General features: G+C 37.6%; 1 protein-coding gene across 1 annotated transcript in view; it reads right to left on the reverse strand.

Annotated features, from left to right (window-relative positions):
- The window catches only part of LOC131952077 (xanthine dehydrogenase/oxidase), a 53,738-nt gene that overhangs the window by 16,567 nt on the left and 14,291 nt on the right, over positions 1–22,880 (reverse strand). The window contains exons 2-14 of the mRNA XM_059314573.1: positions 15,334–15,406; positions 10,435–10,492; positions 9,379–9,471; positions 7,372–7,484; positions 6,389–6,515; positions 6,025–6,086; positions 5,697–5,825; positions 5,097–5,171; positions 4,475–4,619; positions 3,907–4,074; positions 2,320–2,396; positions 1,183–1,276; positions 163–275 (exon numbers count right to left, since the gene is read on the reverse strand). Of these exons, the coding sequence (XP_059170556.1) occupies positions 163–275; positions 1,183–1,276; positions 2,320–2,396; positions 3,907–4,074; positions 4,475–4,619; positions 5,097–5,171; positions 5,697–5,825; positions 6,025–6,086; positions 6,389–6,515; positions 7,372–7,484; positions 9,379–9,471; positions 10,435–10,492; positions 15,334–15,378 (1,299 nt within the window). The 5' untranslated portion in view covers positions 15,379–15,406. The remainder of the gene's footprint in view (positions 1–162; positions 276–1,182; positions 1,277–2,319; positions 2,397–3,906; positions 4,075–4,474; positions 4,620–5,096; positions 5,172–5,696; positions 5,826–6,024; positions 6,087–6,388; positions 6,516–7,371; positions 7,485–9,378; positions 9,472–10,434; positions 10,493–15,333; positions 15,407–22,880) is intronic.

The following is a 22,880-nucleotide window of genomic DNA, read 5'->3' on the forward strand; positions in this document are numbered from 1 at the left end:
GTGGCCTTACCTCAGATGTGATTGGTCAGACTGGCTAAGTGGCCTTACCTCAGATGTGATTGGTCAGACTGGCTAAGTGGCCTTACCTCAGATGTGATTGGTCAGACTGGCTAAGTGGCCTTACCTCAGATATTATTGTCCAGACTGGCTAAGTGGCCTTACCTCAGATGTAAATGGCAGTGTAATGGCCACAAGAATCTCATGGGGCCTCATCCTGGTCTTTTTATAACCTCGGAAAAAATCAGTGTCCATCTTTACCGTCCGGCTTCCTTGTTCTTATGAAGAATAGTTAAGGTGACTGTATTGTTATGGCCTTAAAACAGTTTTACTACATAAATAAAAAAACCGGGAGTGATCTCCCCTAAACTTTCTCGAATATTCTAATATAACACTACAGGGGATGGCAACTCGGGATATAGACTTCTAGACATGATTTTTAATCCATTTTAATTACTCACATTTCTTAAAGTAGAATATAATCTCGTAGAAAAAAGAAATGCACACCAAGTGAACGCTAAATAAAAAAGCGCATAATAGTGCGCAATATTATTAGTACTTTATAAATTTACATGCGTTTTTGAGAAATTGGAAAAAGCGTAAATAAGTACTTCCGGTCAACGGAAATTACTCAAAGTTTGACAGATGGTAGAGAATTAGATCTTTTACTAACATGTGAAATTTCATTTATCTATCTAGTACTCAAGTTATAGGCTTTTGAAAAATTCAAAGTAGAAAAAGTACCACTTCCGGTTATCGGAATTTGCTCAAAAGTTGATACGGATCTACGATTTTGATAAAATACTTATATATGAAATTCACCAGACTAGCTGTAACGGTACTCAAGTTATCGTGTTTACACACGGACACACAGACACACACACAGACATACGGACAAGATTGCAAAATTATGTTTTTCCGTATCAGTGAGGTGTAAAACGTCGAGATTTGTAAAAATCTCGATTTTTTTTTTTTGCACGATTACAATACTTTCTCTATACTTCGTATATATGAGAAAGTAAAAATAAACAAAAGACAAGTGGAGATAGGACAAAACTAGCATTGTCACTAACTTCAACTTAACTGATGATCACATGGGATGTCACATGACCATATAACTTCTTCCAGCTTGACTGTCAATAAGTTTATAAATAAACAATGATTAGCATGGATATAAAAACCAACCTAAGGCATCAAATTCAATCTCTGCCCTACAGGCCAACAGAAGTGGGTTCAAATCTGAAATGGGGCTGGCATTAATCACATTGCCTCCAAGACTCTGAGAAGAGAATGTAGATGTTATATATTTTTTAACAGTATGAAATGAAAAGTTTGAAAAGAGAATGTAGATATTATATATTTTTTTAACTGTATGAAATGAAAAGTTTGAAAAGAGAATGTAGATATTATATATTTTTTTAACTGTATGAAATGAAAAGTTTGAAAAGAGAATGTAGATATTATATATTTTTTTAACTGTATGAAATGAAAAGTTTGAAAAGAGAATGTAGATATTATATATTTTTTTAACTGTATGAAATGAAAAGTTTGAAAAGAGAATGTAGATATTATATATTTTTTTAACTGTATGAAATGAAAAGTTTGAAAAGAGAATGTAGATATTATATATATTTTTAACTGTATGAAATGAAAAGTTCGAAAAGAGAATGTAGATATTATATATTTTTTTAACTGTATGAAATGAAAAGTTTGAAAAGAGAATGTAGATATTATATATATTTTTAACTGTATGAAATGAAAAGTTTGAAAAGAGAATGTAGAGATTATATATATTTTTAACTGTATGAAATGAAAAGTTTGAAAAGAGAATGTAGATATTATATATATTTTTAACTGTATGAAATGAAAAGTTTGAAAAGAGAAAGTAGAGATTATATATATTTTTAACTGTATGAAATAAAAGTTTATGCCATTCAGTTTTAGTTACATTGATCTTGATGTAGTTCAAACTTTTAAACTTTAAATAAACATGTTTAGATAAGTATATGTAGTTTTACTAAGAAAAAATAGATATTTAAACAATCTATTTCATTTTAAAGTAAACAATGACATTTTACTTGTGAGATTCATTTATTCAAAATCTACACTAGTGACTACAGCAAGATAACAACATTTTTTTTTTCAAACATAACTGGACAAATAAACATGTGCTATTATTACAGTCCCATAATGAAAAAATTAACACTAATTCCCATCACAAAGACAAAATTTAATTTTCTAGCCTTCATTGACGTAACTCATTGATGTGTTAAACACAATAGTCAACTCCAGAAAAACTTTAATTTTAAAACTGCTACTTACTGCAACATTCCTAATCTGGCGTCCAGCAAAGTATCCAAGCATGTCAATAAAACCAGCAAACACTCGAGTTTTTTCTTCTGTTATTTCCAAACAATAGAGAAGATAATAAAAACATATTAAATACAGCTGTAATTTTATAAAGTAAACATGTTACATTTATTATTGTTAAAAACATGATGTAAATTACAATAACTACATAAATATTTTGTAATGGCTACAATATTAACATGTCAGGTGGCATGGCCTAAACGGTAGTGCTAGGCTGCTAACATGAAAGTCTTGAGCTCGAATCCGGGTCCAAGCCAGTAGAACATCCCTGAGTCCACCCAACTCTGATGGGTATCTAACTTACGTTCGGGAAGGTAAAGGTGGCTTGGCAAAGTGCTGACCAAACGTTCCCTTCATATGCCAAGGTCAAGAAACATAAACTCTACTTCATCGGTCCAATGGATTGCTAGGTCTTAAGGGGATATGCTATGTTTTTTTCTATTTTTTACACTTTAAGTTCTAAAGCCTTTTGAATACTTTTATCATATTTGGCATATAAAAATAAGTATTAAACAGCAAAAAAGAGGGTCGAAAACAATTTCGGTTGTCATGGAAACCCAAAAAACCTCCGCCACTTTGAATTTTTTGGTACTTTTAAAAATACTAAGGCTTTTTTATTTATGCACCTATAGCAATCAAATTTAAACTGCTTATATTTCAGTATATATTAAAACTTTTGTCACGACAACTTTTTGAAATAATTATTAGTAAGAATTTTACAAGGTTTAAAAAATCGTACCCTTTTTAGTATTCAAAAGTTTCAAAATGTGCATATTAATTACCCAATACTTTTTTTCTATGAAAGCAATCACAATTCCCTCGTGACAAAAGTTGTATTTTCGCATGAAGAACATTTACTAAAAATATGGTTGGCATTGTTTAATAAATAAAAAAGTAGTAGGCTTTTTAGTGTTAAAAACCTGCGAACTGAGAAAAACAGCAAAAAGTAACGAAAACTAGGTCAGGAAAGTACCATATCTGTGTATACTGCAAAGCCGATTGTAAGCTTTGGGTGTTTCCGAGATGTAAGAAATTAAGTTTATTAGATACATGAGAAATCCAGCTTTCCAATGATGTCAAATACAATATAATGACGGATATAAAGCTTTTCATAGAGAGCTTGTAAGATTGGGAAAAATTGATTATTTTTTAATTAATAGGGTCATAAAAATCGTAATTTCAACATATACAATATTTTTTTCTCTTTAATGTTATTATTTTCTTTATACAAAAATGGATAAAGTATCCAAAAGTGCAAGAAACCCATCATGACGAAAAACAAATTGTGTGATTTTTTTCCGCGCATATCCCCTTAAGAGGATTCTTTTTTCTTTTATAATGTTAACATAAAAATTAGGTAATTACTTAGCTTTAGGACATACAAGTTAACATATGCTACACAAACATGTGTAACTACTTCTACATATAAAGTAAAAGTATTCTTATAAAAACAAGAGTAACTACGTTATATTACGGACACACTAAGCAAACATACAAAACCATAAGGGACTACTTTTTATTCATCCACAAGCGACTCACCAGGCAGGGTCTCCACGACTTTCCTCAGGTGTTTCTCCAAGTCAGTCAGTGTGACAGAGGCACCAAACTTGATGCCTTTCTCTAAAATTGTCACCTCTCTCAACTCTTTGACAAAAGCAGGGCTGACCAGTATACCACATCTGCGCTGCTTGAACTTTATTTCTATACCTGATTAGAGATAGAAAATTAAGGTTACATTTTCTAAAGTGAGTTTATAGACCTTTATAAAAGTAGAATTATAAATATAATTTTTTGCCCTAATTTAATAATGCATTGTATTCTTAACAGATTATAAATCTGTTTATTTCTTGGACAATATTGACATGGTCACACCCAACAAAGATATTTTATGGGTTTTTGAGCTAAATATTATAGATTGAATTTGGTTTCATGTTATAGTTTTTCTAAAAATATGTGTACTACATAAAAACTGTTCTAGATAAAAATAGATTGCAAAGTTAGCTAAATTTTTCTAGTTAAAATAAAAATTCTTACACAACAACTCTTCAACACTATGTTAAGATTGAGTTCGGAGTCAAATATATCCAGTTAATTAAAAATTTCCCACCTATTTCTGTGTTGCCTGTGACAAGGATGCAATCAGGATGTTCTTTTTTAATTTCTAGCAGCTGCTGCAGATTTGTAGGACGCAGCCATGTGCAGCGATCCGATTCAAATCTCAAATACTCCACGATTAGTTTAGGTGACATCAGCTGAGATAAAATAGTGGAATTATGCAACAACTACCAGGTTTTCATAATGAAGAGAATGCTTAATTGTAAGGTATCACAATATATTATCTTTAACTATTATTAATTTTAGGTGACATCAACATTCAGCTGAGATAAAACAATCGGATTATGTTACAGCTACCTGGCTTTTATAGTGAAGAGAATGCTTAATTTTAAGACATTCAATAACTTATGTTTAATATTTAAGCTTCTAATAGTATTTTTTTGAAACTGCAGGCTGTGAATGTGCTGTCATTTTAATTTTAGTAAAATGATTTTACAGTTCATTTCTAAATTTTTCATTTATGCCTGTCTAGACTAGATCTAGGCCTAAGAATACTTATTTACATTTTCAAAACCATTAAATAAAACTAGTATCAAGTAGGCCAGAGTAGAGGGATCTAGAATTAGAAATTGTGTGTTATTTAAATTCTATAGTTGTAAGAGACTAGAAACTACCTTCAACTCTGGTGGAAAAATTGGTTCTTGTGTGGGATCATACAGTGATTCTTGTTTTTTATTTTTATCGTAATACTGAAATAAATTTGTAAAGTAAGTAAAGTAATTACACTTACAGTAGGCCAAGTGAAGTAAGCAAGCAAAGTATTAGGCAGATCTAGGCTCTAGATCTAAGTTGAATATTGAATATTAGGCCTAAAGGTTATTTTTAAAAAATTAAATTTGAAAATAATTCATTGAACATTTAACACTAGTCAGTACAACAATAACTTATTGAATATTGATTATTAATAATTTGATCTAGATCTAGATTCTAGATGTAGACTAGATCTAGTAAAGAAGATTTGAATGCTTAAAAAAAGTTAATAGAAATAAATAATATATTCTAATAGGTTAATAGTAAATTAATAAAATTATTAGAATCTAGATCTAGAATCATTTGTGGATCCAAAATAATTATTACAACGTTTCATTTCATATTTAAGCTTGTAGATCTTTGTTTTTTTTACAGGTTCTGAATTTGCTTATAAGGTTAACAAATACATTGAAATTAAAATAAGCCACAAAACATACTATAACAAGCACCATTAAATAACTTACTTCATCTGTATTGTATCCAGTACTGTAGCCAAAGCCATTGCAATCATCGTTTGAAGTGCCACAACTGCTGCTAATGGATGTATCGTCATTCCTACAGCAGTTATCTCCCATTGGACAAGCAGCATATTCCTTAAAAAAAAACCCAATCTTTTGTTAAATGATAAAAACGTAAATTGTGTGCGCTTTATAAATTTTAATTCTTTAACGTAAATGCAGTAAAACTATTTTTTCTCCTAATGTTTAGACCTACACTAAATAACGCACATAATGGCCTGCTTGAAAATTTCAAAATGTAATTATTGTCACTTGTAAATTCAGTTTATTTTACCTTAGTTAACGGGTAGAGACCGTCTAGGATGGGTCGGTATCCTGTACACCGGCACAAGTTTCCTTAGATAAAGGATAATTATGTACCCGATTATATATATATATATATATATATATATATATATATATATATATATATATATATATATATATGTGTTTCTGCGAGTGTGTCTGTGTATGTTTTACAACACCTTAAAAAATGAGCCATTAAAATGCCAAAACCTGCTATGATTATAACATAAATGCTCCTATACAGCACTGAGCAAGTGGCCTACAGGCAGTCAGCATTAACCTCTAACCTGCATGTTGTTCATGTACAACTACGACCATCTTGGTCCCAGTGTTGACAGCCGCTGATAACTTACCGTCCAGGGCGTCGTACAACTGCTTCTTTGTGGGCTTGGGGTTGTTCCTGAGCAGGGCGTAGACGGACATGATGATCCCGGGGGTACAGAAGCCGCACTGTGAGCCGTGGCTCTCTGCTATCATGCGCTGGGGAGAGGAGGGTCAAAGGGCGAAGATAAGTATGGCGGTGGCGCAAAAAAAGGGTTGCTGGTAGTATAAGGTTATTTATTTGGGACCAGTGTGTTTCTTTCAGGCATCTCTTCGAGGAAACACGTCTGCCCCCTCCCCCTCCCCGAAAGAAAAAGAATTTATGTAGAAAATATATAATTTTACTAGTGTCTGTCCGCCTCCTGGAAAATTTAGTCCGCCCCCAAAAGTTTCAAGTGCCCCTCCCCCCCCCCCCCCACGGAGAAAAAAAGTCTAAAAGAAACATTATTTGGGAAAGGGGGGAGGGGTACGTGCTATGTGATTTAACTAGTTGTGAAATGCCCACTATGTCGACATATTTGGACACTATCTATGTTTACAAATTGTATTTTGACGTTCCCACCATGTATGTGGACATATTTGGATTTACTGGCTACCTATGTTTACGGGAAGCCAGTAAAATATCACACAATCCACTGACAATATTTCTTGTATGAGTCGAGTCTACACAGCGGTCTTCTAGAAATGACGTCACATTCTAAGTGGGAGGAAGGCGAGCGTTTTAAACGTCATAATGTGTAAGACGTCTGGGCGAAGGAGGTGGGGGGGGGGGGGAGTGGGGATTTAACCGTGTCGTAGCAAGTATTTGTTGTATTTTTTTTAAACACTGAAAATGATGAAAAAAAAACGTGTTAATGTACAATTAGTTTAGAGCTAATATTAGAATGACGTAAAACCATGTTATATGTGGATGAGTGTGAGTGTGTGAGGGGGGGGGGGATCTACTGTGACGCCGTGTGACGACATAGGGTGGTGTAAAAATATAAAGCAACACAGCGTGACGTGACCAACCTACCTGTACTGGGTGAAGCTTAGTCTTGATGCTTCCAATCCCTTCTATGGTGGTGACAGAGATACCGTGCAGGGCGCACAGGGGCGCCAGACAGGCGTTGACGGCGTAGTGTATAAAGCCGAGTTAAGGAAGTTATGTCGGCGTGTCTGTAGATTGTTCCATTGGTTGTCATGCTAGTCGTGGTAATAGGTTGAACGGGAAACTTTAACGACGCCCTAAGTACCCTAAATGGGGCTGGTCTAAGGCGATAACTCCGGTAAAAAAATAATTTCAGTGGTAGCCTGTTCATGATAATTGGATTTTATTTTGGAGTCCACGGGAGTGGGGGGCGGGGGGGGGGGGGGGGGTTGGGGGTTCTAAACCAAATACCTTCTGCCTACGTCACTATAACGTATTAATATATTATTTGGAAGACAACACAAAATGTTTATATATATTAAGTGTAGGCATGACGACCCCAGAGCTATACCAGCGGGAGTGTAATCTCCTGTCACCCCCCCCCCCCCCAGAGCTATACCGGCGGGAGTTTACACTCCGAGCAGGTTCAACTAAGCTGTGAATATCTGCGTGGGTATGGGTCAGACAGACAAAAGCTAGCATCCTAGTCCTGCATGTTATGGTTTGCAAAGTCATAAGATCAGGAACCTTATTTTGTAAAAAAAAAAAAGGAGAAAACAGCTTCATAAACTAAAGCAGAACATTTTTGCCAGATATCGGCAAATGGAAAAGAGCGTTCTTTGGCGGCAGTTTTGTAATCGTTACACTAATTTTTCAACACACTAAATTAAATAAACCGGGAGTGATCTCCCCTAAACTTTCTCGAATATTCTTATATAAAATAACAGGGGATGGGAACTCGGGCTATAGACATGATTTTTAATCCATTTTAAATACTTAAAGTTTTAAAAATAGAATAAAATCTCGTAGACAAATTAATTGCACACCAAGTGAACGCGAAATAAAAAAACGCATAATAGTGCGCAATATTATTATTACTTTTAAAATTTACATTAGTTTTTTGAGAAATCGGAAGTAGCGTAAAGTACTACTTCCAGTCAACGGAAACGACTCAAAATTTAATAGAAGGTAGAGAATTAGATCTTTTACTTACGTATGAAATTTCATTTATCTATCTGAAATAGTACTCAAGTTATAGGCTTTTGAAAAATTCAAAGTAGGAAAAGTACCACTTCCGGTTATCGGAAATCGCTCAAAAGTTGATACGGATCTACGATTTTGATTAAATACTTATATATGAAATTTCATCAACCTAGCTGTAACGGTACTCAAGTTATCGTGTTTACACACGGACACACACACACACACACACACACAGACACACAGACATACGGACAAGATTGCAAAATTATGTTTTTCCGTATCAGTGAGATGCAAAACGTCGAGATTTGCAAAAATCTCGATTTTTTTTTGCACGATTACAAGACTTTCTCTATACTTCGTATATACGAGAAAGTAAAAATTAAAGTAAATTATGTAACTGAGACTTTCTGCTGCACTGGACGAGTGCGAAATTCTTGTTTCATTATTGTGAGTAGTGCAAATCTGCTAGAGAATGTTCTAGAACATTAGCGAATATTGTGCATTGTGTTATCTGAATAGAAAGATAAACATTTAATGAGCTTAGTTAAATAATGAATAAAAAATCACAACATGACAACAGCGTTTGGTAGATTGCCATACCACATGTCGCATATCTCAAAACAAACTACTCATAAAAGTGTAACACAATGACATTAGACATACTGAAAATCACAAAACATAGGACAACCACTGACTATATTTGATATCCCATGTCATTGATGTCACAAGACAAACCAAATGTCACACGACAAACCAAATGTCACATGACAAACCAAATGTCACACGACAAACCAAATGTCACATGACAAACCAAATGTCACATGACAAACCAGATGTCACATGACAGACCAAATGTCACATGACAAACCAAATGTTACATGACATCCTCACAAACAAAAGGATACTTGATGATGTCCAATGTGGAGTCATAGCGTGAGTACATGACAGTGCACGCGCCACATCCTCCCTCCCCACAGCCGAGCTTGCTGCCGGTCAGATGGACTTGCTGGTCAGGAAAAATATTCACACTCCACTAACTCTAACTCCACTTACCCTAACTCCACTAAACCTAACTCCACTAACCCTAACTCCACTAACCCTAACTCCACTAACCCTAACTCCACTAACCCTAACTCCACTAACCCTAACCCAAACTCCACTAACCCTAACTCAACTAACCCTAACTCCACTAACCCTAACCCCAACTCCACTAACCCTAACTCCACTAACCCTAAGCTCCTCTACCCTGCTCTTACAACATCTGTTCATAACTAAAACTTTAACCAGTTTAACATTTGCCTATTGTTGAACCTATGCTAAGTTTAACCTTAATGCCCACCACAGTACATCAGAGATGCACATGCAGATCTATAGGCCAAGTGCTTTTAGTGTTACTAATTACCTAAATTTTTCATTTTTTGTTAAGTGTAAAAATAGCCTTCGTCATTTTGTCATGAGCGTTGTTGATGGGAACCTTATAGTCTGAGGCCTTTTCCATATGAGCAATAGTGGCGAATTTTTTTTTTAAAGCGCTAATTATTTTATTATTGCAATGTTACACGTTCATAATGTATTTGTAAAATATCAACTCTAGACTATAGGATAAAATCAGCTTTATTTTTTACCCCCCCCCCTCCAACTCAATTTGGCTATTGCATAGTCTGGTTTTTTTTAAAAATATCCAATTCCAGCTCACACATTTTATAAATTATAATTTTCGAAACTATTCAGATGTATCTTTGTGTTCAGGATTCCCAACCAAATAATGATGTTAGTTTTAAACAGTACAGAGTACCAATAATCAATAAATGTACATTTAATTTAAAATTAAACACACTCATAACACCATCTGTTCGACTGCTTCTGCGCATGTAAAACACGCGAGTAATACGAGCCTCGTTCTGATGTACTAATGTATCCCTACACCTGGAGCTGTCTGCTCAATGTCTGGTACTAAAAGGATACGTTTGTACCGCAGGAAATGTAACAAGGTCATCTCGGGGTCAGGGTTGTTCACTGTAATCTGGGAGCAGAGGAAAAAAACCACATTCAATTAATTAAAAACATGAAGTCATTACACGTATGCTGAAAACAAAAACAAAACAAAACAACAAGTTAATAAAAAGTCTAGTGACAATTTAAGCGCAATGTCCTTATGTAATCCATAACAATTTTAAATCGAGATAAATCATATATTCAGCAAATAAATAATGCTACACAAGTAGTTTTAATAATTCAAAACAAAATAGAAAAAATATATATTAACGAGATTTAAAATCAACGGAAATAGTTTTATTTTAACGAGTAGGCCTACACGATGCTCAGTTTAAAAAAGTAGTAAATATCATCCTAGGCCTACACGATGCTCAGTTTAAATGTACTTAATTAATTTTTTGTGACCGAACGAAAGGATATTTTTGAAAACTTTCTTCAGCAATATTGTTCTAAATTATGGCAGGAATCGATTGGTAAATGTTTCAAGTCGCTAAGTGGTCTGGTTGTCGAGATATGGAGCAAAAACTGCATTTGTTCGAGGTTTTTTGGCTTTTCCGGGAAATCCAGGAAGGAATTCCGGGAATTTTTTTGGCCCACAATCATCATTGGAACTTGCTTAACATATTGGCTTTTGGAACTAGTCCTCGATATTGCTTCGTTGAGGAGGAGATACGACTTAAAGCTGCGGACACACATCCACACATCCATCCATCCATCCATCCAGAAATGACGAATTATTAAACGCAATTGCCAGTATGGAAATTGCGCTAAAAAGCAACCTTCGACGCGATGAAAAAAAAACACATTAAAAAGTTTAAGTGACTGCAAATATGACTAGACACGAAACAAAATTTAGGTAGTGAAAAGAAAAAAGTTATCCACACGTGTTGAGACACGTGAATGTCTAACTTTTGGAAGCTCTCCAGAAAAGAGAAAGTAAAAACAGCCGACGCGTGTAATTTGACTCAAATCGGATGTTGATTAAAACAGGTTTGCGTTTTACAAACAAGCGAATGCTGTTTTTATGTTTACACTACATTATGACTAGTCACGTTTTATGAAGTATAATTGGATTATAGAAACCTAAGAAGAGGGGGTGGGGGAAAAGGGAGGTGTTATGTCATTTTGACCTAGTAATATCTCCAGTTCAACCGTACGATCATAGTTTGTGATTCAGGGCACATTTGTAATTTAAATTGTGTGCACTCTACTGTACGACTACCCAATTATTTAAAAATACGGTGGGTAACGGTAGTTCTAATCGGAGTGGGAGTAAGTATAGTTCCAGTCAGAGGCGTAGCGAGGGTTAATAAACACGAAAATCAATTAGTTCCCTCCCATTTCTAAAGTAAGAATATTAAAGGGACGCAACCGACAACTATGTTTCCAGCTTTCACTAAATATTTATAGAAATTCCAAAGAAACAAAAATAACATCAGACGTCATCATTTCACATATCAATAACTATATACATTAAAATTCATATAAATTTTTTGCTGTTACTTAAACACTACAGAAGTTAAAATTATTATTTTTATTTTAGCTTGAATAGAAGGCCATTAGAGATTTTAAATAGATAATTTTTACAATTTAAAAAAATTCAGTTCAATATGCACTGGATCAACTGGCTAGCGGCTAGACAATTGTTGATTTCTTTCTTTGGTAGAGAATGAGGGAAAAAAAGAGTAATTTGTTTTAATTTTAAATTATAATTAATATATATAATTAATATATTTTTCAAAGAAATGCAAACCAGCGTACTGCAAAAATTTTGTCTTTCCACCGTCTTGCTGTAATTAATTAACATATGAACTTACTCATTCAAAGCTATGTAAACAATGTTATTGTAAATATGTTGCATTTTGCTTTATGGAAAATAAAATTATTTAAAAAAAAAGGTAGAGAATGATATGAAGAAGCCGCCCCCCCCCCCACTTCCACCAACCCCCCGCTGAACTCCACAATAGAAAATTTGAAGTGCATGCCAGAGGCGTAACGAGGGGGTGGGGTGGGGCGAGGGGGTGGAGGGGGGTGAGGGGACATATGTCCCCGGGCGCCGATTTAGGGGGCGCCAAAATGGGTTGGAAAAACAAATTGAAAGTTTGAGGGGGGGGGGGTGCAAATTGAAAGTTTGAAGGGGGGTGCAAATCGAAAGTTTGAGGGGGGGGGGGGTGCAAATCGAAAGTTTGTCCCCGGGCGCCGGGAAGGGTCGCTACGCCTCTGGTTCTAGTGTTTCCTTCAGGCATATCTTCGCAGGGGGGAGGGGGTGGCGGTGCCCCCCGAAGCAGTCTACCGCCCCCCCCCCCCTTCCGAACGAAATAGAAATTATATCGAAAATATATACTTTTAACAGTGTCCACCCACCTCTCCCCGGATTTTTACCCCCGCGCCCCCCCCCCCCCCGCCCGAATTTTTTTTTCAATTGACCCCACCCACGGAGAAAAAAGTCTAAAAGAAACCCTGTATAGTAGTACTAAATACATTGGCGGAGGTCGAAGTTCTATGGGGTTGTCTATATATGACGTCATGCATGTAAAGCAAAACATTTACACCCAGTGTTTCTTCCAGACTTTTTTGGGGGGGGGGGGGGGGCGGACACTGTTAAAAGTATATATTTTCTATATAAATTATATACATTTAATTTCGTTCGGGGAGGGGGGGTGGGGGCGGTAGAATTTTTTCGAAGAGATGCCTGGAAGAAACTCTGTTTACATCCCCCCCCCGCCCTTCAACTCTTAGCAGATGACGCTGCACCTACCTCAAACCCCGATATACGAAACATTTTACTGACATATTGATTAAAATTTGTAAACAAAATAAGATTCAAATTTATTGTTCCTTCTACGTATTTTAAATTCTCCCCCGCTCGGCCAACCTGCACAAAAGTGTGAACTCCCCACCCACTTACCCCTCTGGGTGTGTGACGTCATATTTCGACGACCCATTTGGGAACACGCCAAGTGCAGTTAATTAACCTGAAATCTCACGGTACGGTCAGGCAGGGAAAGGACAGGCATGAGAAAGCTTACAATAGCAGATCGGGTGTCTTCACTGAATCTGCACCGACCACGTGATGTCTGGACTGTACCAGCGTTAGACACGTGACGTCTGGACTGTACACGTGATGTAATTGTACCAGCTTTAAACACGTGACGTCTAGATGGTTCCATCATCAACTCAGTACTCCAAACCTACCCACATCTACATTAATCTATCCCCTATCTCACGGCGTAACATATTTCCGAAAGGAAAAATGATTAGAACCCCTACCCCCCCTACCCCCCTCCACCCTTAGCTAGCCAATGTATTTTAGGCTCACAGAGTTCTTGAGTACTCATCGATATTGGGCGTGTATATATATATATAATATATTATATATATATATATATATATATATATATATATATATATATATATATATATATATATACACACACGCATTTCCCAACACCCAGGTCCATATTTTAATTCTAACAGCGCGGGTCACCTAATTTAAACACAGTGTGACCTGGGCAAACCGGAAGTGACGTGCACACGCACTGACACTCACGCGTCTGATTACTTTTAGATCAGAAGATCTTTTAGCACCGGCCTTTGATTTCGTAACACGGTGCAGACGAACTAGGTCTAGATCTGTTACATCATCTTTATTTTCGAGGACGTGCGCACTCGATTTGGTCAAACCACGGTATCGTGTTTATTTTTTAAAAAATATTTTGTTTTAAAAAAAAAAAACAATTAAAAAAAAACGATCCCCCCTCCTTTTTATAAGATTTTTAGCAGCAAAATTTATAGGTTATACTTTGTTGTTGGTTGATAATGTCTTTCCAAATAGATTTATTTCATTTTTACGTTTGTCGGAGAAAATGTTCACATTTTCTAATTAATTGTTCACAAGCCCCCCCCCCCCCTCAATTACCACATCCTCGCCACTAGAAATATTCCTAAATTAGTAGGGTAATTAATAAAAATCAACATATGCGTCCAAGACCAACATTCGTTCCTAGCAACCTTTCAATAAAACATGGTTTAGTATCCTAGCAACCTTTCAATAAAACATGGTTTGGTATCCTAGCAACCATTCAATAAAACATGGTTTGGTATCCTAGCAACCTTTCAATAAAACATGGTTTAGTATCCTAGCAACCTTTCAATAAAACATGGTTTAGTATCCTAGCAACCATTCAATAAAACATGGTTTAGTATCCTAGCAACCTTTCAATAAAACATGGTTTAGTATCCTAGCAACCTTTCAATAAAACATGGTTTAGTATCCTATCCTAGCAACCTTTCAATAAAACATGGTTTAGTATCCTAGCAACCTTTCAATAAAACATGGTTTAGTATCCTATCCTAGCAACCCTTCAAATAAACATGTTTTAGTATCCTAGCAACCTTTCAATAAAACATGGTTTAGTATCCTAACAGCCTTTCAATAAAACATGGGTTAGTATCCTATCCTAGCAACCCTTCAAATAAACATGTTTTAGTATCCTAGCAGCCTTCAGTAAAACATGGTTTAGTATCCTAGCAACCATTCAATAAAACATGGTTTTAGTATCCTAGCAACCATTCAATAAAACATGGTTTAGTATCCTAGCAATCTTTCAATAAAACATGGTTTAGTATCCTAGCAACCATTCAATAAAACATGGTTTAGTATCCTAGCAATCTTTCAATAAAACATGGTTTAGTATCCTAGCAACCATTCAATAAAACATGGTTTAGTATCCTAGCAACCATTCAATAAAACATGGTTTAGTATCCTAGCAATCTTTCAATAAAACATGGTTTAGTATCCTAGCAACCATTCAATAAAACATGGTTTAGTATCCTAGCAACCATTCAATAAAACATGGTTTAGTTTACCTTCCGTCCGTTGACGAAAAAAATCAGGACGTGTGATCCGGCCATGACGTCGAGCCGTTTGGTCACGGTTTGCCTGATGGAAATACAAAAATAGAGTCACAGTTTCGGTGGGTCATTTTACAACACACACAACAGCGATAAATTTGAAAAACAAAAAACAGTAAAATATAATATTTTACAGTCACACTTGGTCGATGAGTTAAATGGTTCAGTATAAATCAAGTTTCACGATTTTAGAAAGCTGACACTATATAGGCATTTTTATAGGGGTTTGGGGGGAGGGGATCCACAAAAATGGTGTTGGTTATATCCGCAATACCCCGGCCTAAGCTACTGACGCTGGTTTAGAAAAGATGCATATTTTTTTTTTAATTAAAAAAAAAACATCATTGAGGTTTTGGTTTTTTAATTATTGCAAAATGACAGCAAATGTACGGCGTGAGAAGATTTGTGTCAAAATAGGTCTAGCTAATAATAAACCGGTAAAAAAACTAATAAACTATTATTTCAACATAAAAAGTATTTTAATAATAAATATTTCGAATTTAATAGTTTTTCTTTATTTTCGACATTGTTCATCCCTCACAATACCACGCAAGCGTCTAAATCTTATATTTCTTACAATGAAAAACACAAACAAAATAGCTGTCATTATGAAACGAAATAGTAAAACAAGTTGTCTTGGTATAGAGTGACATGGGGCCATCCATAAACGAGGTCACATTTTTAAACGATTTTCGCCTTCCCCAAATTCTATTGTCACACATATTAATCAAAGCCCGACGCCCCCTACCTATGTAAAAGATACAGAATAAGGAAGAAATAAAATTACGCATAACGGAAACGGTAAAACGAAAATTCTTTGTTTTGTTTGCTGGGTATTCGAAGCTGAAAACTTGAGGTCATCCCGCGGTCACCTAGCGCTCTTCTGGGATATTTTGGGTGTCAAGGGATGGAACTCACTAGCAGACGATGCTATTTTGGGACGTCCAATCGAAGTTGACGTCGCGACAAAATCGATCGCGGTTGGAAAAGCTGGGATCGATAAGTTGTTGATTTGTTGTTCAAGTTTGGTGACTGAGATTTAAATTAAGTTTTGTTGTTGTTATATAAGAAAAAACAAGAACTTTGGTAGTCGTAGCGATGCTGTTGTCAACCCACCCACACAGACACATCTGTGATGTTTGATAAATCCAAGCTGGTGATAAAATAGTTGGCATGTTGGGTGATGTTCTACAAGTGAAATTAATTTAAAAAAAACAACAAAACAAAACAAACAATGATCGGCGTCCTATGCAAGCGGAGTCAAAAGGCTCAGTTCAATCAATATTTGTGTCATTGGTTTTAAATGTAGTGCTTCCAGTTGAAAGAAACGTAATGAACATGTCTTTCAATGCCGCCTTCACAATTTATACTTATCCAAAAGTTAATTATGAAACGGCTCTATACACTCGTTGTAGACTACACGATTAAGACGATTTCTTTCACAGTTAAATTAAAATATTTTTAAGCAGAACATTGGTTCACTAACGTAACATTTGATTAACTGGCAGCCATTTTAAGCTGAACATTGGTTCACTAACGTAACATTTGATTCAATGTCAGCCATTTTAAGCAGAACATTGATTCACTAACGTAACATTTGATTCACTGTCAGCCATTTTAAGCAGAACATTGGTTCACTAACTTAACATTTGATTCACTGTCAGCCATTTTAAGCAGTACATTGGTTCACTAACGTAACATTTGATTCACTGTCAGCCATTTTAAGCAGAACATTGGTTTACTAACGTAACATTTGATTCACTGTCAGCCATTTTAAGCAGAACATTGGTTCATTAACGTAACATTTGATTCACTCTCAGCCATTTTAAGCAGAACATTGGTTTACTAACGTAACATTTGATTCACTGTCAGCCATTTTAAGCAGAACATTGGTTTACTAACGTAACATTTGATTCACTGTCAGCCATTTTAAGCAGTACATTGGTTCACTAACGTAACATTTGATTCACTGTCAGCCATTTTAAGCAGAACATTGGTTCACGAACGTAACATTTGATTCACTGTCAGCCATTTTAAGCAGAACATTGGTTCACTAACGTAACATTTGATTCACTGTCAGCCATTTTAAGCAGAACATTGGTTCACTAACGTAACATTTGATTCACTGTCAGCCATTTTAAGCAGAACATTAGTTCACTAACGTAACATTTGATTCACTGTCAGCCATTTTAAGCAGAACATTGGTTCACTAACGTAACATTTGATTCACTGTCAGCCATTTTAAGCAGAACATTGGTTCACTAACGTAACATTTGATTCACTGTCAGCCATTTTAAGCTGAACATTGGTTCACTAACGTAACATTTGATTCACTGTCAGCCATTTTAAGCAGAACATTGGTTTACTAACGTAACATTTGATTCACTGTCAGCCATTTTAAGCAGAACATTGGTTCATTAACGTAACATTTGATTCACTCTCAGCCATTTTAAGCAGAACATTGGTTCACTAACGTAACATTTGATTCACTGTCAGCCATTTTAAGCAGAACATTGGTTCATTAACGTAACATTTGATTCACTCTCAGCCATTTTAAGCAGAACATTGGTTCATTAACGTAACATTTGATTCACTCTCAGCCATTTTAAGCAGAACATTGGTTCACTAACGTAACATTTGATTCACTGTCAGCCACGCATACCACGGCAAGTTAAATTTAAACATTTTATGCATAACATACGTTAATACAATGATCTATTATAGGTTTGTATTCAGTCAAGACGTGTAGATATTGACGAGCAACTAGCATGCAAGTATCATCATCATCATCATCATTTCCCGTTCGTGCCTAAGATACATGGGGCAGAGGAAGTAGAGTTCAACTGCGTCAGAGACCTCGGCCTATCAAGGATAGCGTGGTCAGTACTATGCCCAGCCGCCTTTGTTTCCCTAACGTGAGTTAGGTACCCATCAGAGCTGGGTGGACTCAGGGACGTTCCACTGATTTCAACCTGCATGCAGAGTTTTTTTCAGGCATCTCTTCGAGCGAAATAGAGTTTATATGGAAAATATATACTTTTCCCGGTGTCCGCACCCTTCTCCCAAGGAAAACTGCATGCATTGTCATAAACCCTAGCACTAGTAATAACACTAAAACTGACATCGAGCCTAACAGTACCGGATACTTCAACACTAACATGAAAATGACAACACCATAACTAACATAACTATCATAAGCCCCGGAACTAAGATCACCATCCCTAGCACTAAGATCACCATCCCTAACACTAAGATCTGACACTAAGATCACCATCCCCAGCACTAAGATCACCATCCCTAGCACTAAGATCACCATCCCTAGCACTAAGATCTGACACTAAGATCACCATCCCTAGCACTAAGATCCCCATCCCCAGCACTAAGATCACCATCTCTAGCACTAAGATCTGAAACTAAGATCACCATCCCTAGCACTAAGATCACCATCCCTAGCACTAAGATCTGACACTAAGATCACCATCCACCAGCACTAAGATCACCATCAATAGCACTAAGATCACCCTCCCTAGCACTAAGATCTGACACTAAGATCACCATCCCTAGCACTAAGATCCCCATCCCCAGCACTAAGATCACCATCCCTAGCACTAAGATCTGACACTAAGATCACCATCCCTAGCACTAAGATCACCATCCCCAGCACTAAGATCACAATCCCTAGCACTAAGATCTGACACTAAGATCACCATCCCTAGCACTAAGATCTGACACTAAGATCACCATCCCTAGCACTAAGATTACCATCCCCAGCACTAAGATCACCATCCCCAGCACTAAGATCACCATCCCCAGCACTAAGATCACCATCCCTAGCACTAAGATCCCCATCCCTAGCATTAAGATCACCATCCCCAGCACTAAGATCACCATCCCTAGAACTAAGATCACCATCCCCAGCACTAAGATCACCTTCCCTAGCACTAAGATCTGACACTAAGATCACCATCCCCAGCACTAAGATCTGACACTAAGATCACCATCCCCAGCACTAAGATCTGACACTAAGATCACCATCCCTAGCACTAAGATTACCATCCCCAGCACTAAGATCACCATCCCCAGCACTAAGATCACCATCCCCAGCACTAAGATCACCATCCCTAGCACTAAGATCCCCATCCCTAGCATTAAGATCACCATCCCCAGCACTAAGATCACCTTCCCTAGCACTAAGATCCCCATCCCTAGCATTAAGATCACCATCCCCAGCACTAAGATCACCATCCCCAGCACTAAGATCTGACACTAAGATCACCATCCCTAGCACTAAGATCACCATCCCTAGCATTAAGATCACCATCCCCAGCACTAAGATCACCATCCCTAGAACTAAGATCACCATCCCCAGCACTAAGATCACCTTCCCTAGCACTAAGATCTGACACTAAGATCACCATCCCCAGCACTAAGATCTGACACTAAGATCACCATCCCCAGCACTAAGATCTGACACTAAGATCACCATCCCCAGCACTAAGATCTGACACTAAGATCACCATCCCTAGCACTAAGATCTGACACTAAGATCACCATCCCTAGCACTAAGATCACCATCCCTAGCACTAAGATCACCATCCCTAACACTAAGATCTGACACTAAGATCACCCAATAAAAACTCATGTACGAACCAGTAGGCCCTCCTGAGCCTCGACTTGACGAAACACGGAAAAAGCTGTGTGAACGCATCCATCCTAGGCAGATAAATGACGGCAAGATTCCTACGGTATGTCGCAGGAAGATCTGTATTGATTGGCTTTGAGACACCCCAGCCTAATAAGTTTGTCACACAACTTAGAGGTTCATTTAAGGATTAGACGGGTCAACGCAAACGATATATGTGGCTATACAACACTACATATAAAGTGTATAAGGATATGTTTAAATTCCTGTACATATATATATATATATATATATATATATATATATATATATATATATATATATATATATATATATATATATATATATATATATATATATATATATATATATACACACACATACGCTACTGAACTTGACAGATAAAATTAAAAATACCAGTGTCGTGGACATTCAAAGATTTTTTTTCAGTCAAGAACGTCAGGTAAATCCAAATTAACTCGGTAAATTATTTGCCCACACGTCTCGTGTTACCTGCAGCTGTCGGGCCAGGTCGGCAGTGGCGTGTAGGTAGTGATGGACTGAGTGTAGGTAGTGATGGACTGACTTTAGGTAGTGATGGACTGAGTGTAGGTAGTGATGGACTGAGTGTAGGTAGTGATGGACTGAGTGTAGGTAGTGATGGACTGAGTGTAGGTGGACTGAGTGTAGGTAGTGATGGACTGAGTGTAGGTAGTGATGGACTGAGTGTAGGTAGTGATGGACTGAGTGTAGGTGGACTGAGTGTAGGTAGTGATGGACTGAGTGTAGGTAGTGATGGACTGAGTGTAGGTAGTGATGGACTGAGTGTAGTTGGACTGAGTGTAGGTAGTGATGGACTGAGTGTAGGTAGTGATGGACTGAGTGTAGGTAGTGATGGACTGAGTGTAGTTGGACTTACTGTAGGTAGTGATGGACTAAGTGTAGGTAGTGATGGACTGAGTGTAGGTAGTGATGGACTGAGTGTAGGTAGTGATGGACTGAGTGTAGTTGGACTGACTGTAGGTAGTGGTGGACTGAGTGTAGATGGACTAAGTGTAGGTAGTTGTAGGTAGTGATGGGCTGAGTGTAGGTTGGGATGGACTGAGTGTAGGTAGTGATGGACTGAGTGTAGTTGGACTGAGTGTAGGTAGTGATGGACTGAGTGTAGGTAGTGATGGACTGAGTGTAGGTAGTGATGGACTGAGTGTAGATGGACTAAGTGTAGGTAGTTGTAGGTAGTGATGGACTGAGTGTAGGTAGTGATGGACTGAGTGTAGGTAGTGATGGACTGAGTGTAGGTAGGGATGGACTGAGTGTAGATAGTGATGGACTGAGTGTAGGTAGTGATGGACTGAGTGTAGGTAGTGATGGACTGAGTGTAGGTAGTGATTGACTGAGTGTAGGTAGGGATGGACTGAGTGTAGATATGGATGGGCTGAGTGTAGGTAGTGATGGACTGAGTGTAGGTGGTGATGGACTGAGTGTAGGTAGTGATGGACTGAGTGTAGGTAGTGATTGACTGAGTGTAGGTAGGGATGGACTGAGTGTAGGTAGTGATGGACTGAGTGTAGGTAGGGATGGACTGAGTGTAAGTAGGGATGGACTGAGTGTAGGTAGTGATGGACTAAGTGTAGGTAGTGATGGACTGAGTGTAGGTAGGGATGGACTGAGTGTAGGTAGGGATGGGCTGAGTGTAGGTAGTGATTGACTGAGTGTAGGTAGGGATGGACTGAGTGTAGGTAGGGATGGACTGAGTGTAGGTAGTGATGGACTAAGTGTAGGTAGTGATGGACTGAGTGTAGTTGGACTTACTGTAGGTAGTGATGGACTGAGTGTAGGTAGTGATGGACTGAGTGTAGGTAGTGATGGACTGAGTGTAGGTAGTGATGGACTGAGTGTAGTTGGACTGACTGTAGGTAGTGATGGACTGAGTGTAGATGGACTAAGTGTAGGTAGTTGTAGGTAGTGATGGACTGAGTGTAGGTAGTGATGGACTGAGTGTAGGTAGTGATGGACTGAGTGTAGGTAGGGATGGACTGAGTGTAGATAGTGATGGACTGAGTGTAGGTAGTGATGGACTGAGTGTAGGTAGTGATGGACTGAGTGTAGGTAGTGATGGACTGAGTGTAGGTAGTGATTGACTGAGTGTAGGTAGGGATGGACTGAGTGTAGATATGGATGGGCTGAGTGTAGGTAGTGATGGACTGAGTGTAGGTGGTGATGGACTGAGTGTAGGTAGTGATGGACTGAGTGTAGGTAATGATTGACTGAGTGTAGGTAGGGATGGACTGAGTGTAGGTAGTGATGGACTGAGTGTAGGTAGGGATGGACTGAGTGTAGGTAGTGATGGACTGAGTGTAGGTAGTGATGGACTAAGTGTTGGTAGTGATGGACTGAGTGTAGGTAGGGATGGACTGAGTGTAGGTAGGGATGGGCTGAGTGTAGGTAGTGATTGACTGAGTGTAGGTAGGGATGGACTGAGTGTAGGTAGGGATGGACTGAGTGTAGGTAGTGATGGACTAAGTGTAGGTAGTGATGGACTGAGTGTAGGTAGGGATGGACTGAGTGTAGGTAGTGATGGACTGCGTGTAGGTAGTGATGGACTGAGTGTAGGTAGTGATGGACTGCGTGTAGGTAGGGATGGACTGAGTGTAGATGGACTGAGTGTAGGTAGTGATGGACTGAGTGTAGGTAGTGATAGACTGAGTGTAGGTAGTGATGGACTGCGTGTAGGTAGTGATGGACTGAGTGTAGGTAGTGATGGACTGCGTGTAGGTAGGGATGGACTGAGTGTAGATGGACTGAGTGTAGGTAGTGTTGGACTGAGTGTAGGTAGTGATGGACTGAGTGTAGGTAGTGA

The sequence above is a fragment of the Physella acuta genome, unplaced genomic scaffold (genome assembly GCF_028476545.2).
Source record: "Physella acuta isolate Inbredline_101_S28 unplaced genomic scaffold, ASM2847654v3 ptg000850l, whole genome shotgun sequence".
Classification (NCBI taxonomy): domain Eukaryota; kingdom Metazoa; phylum Mollusca; class Gastropoda; family Physidae; genus Physella; species Physella acuta.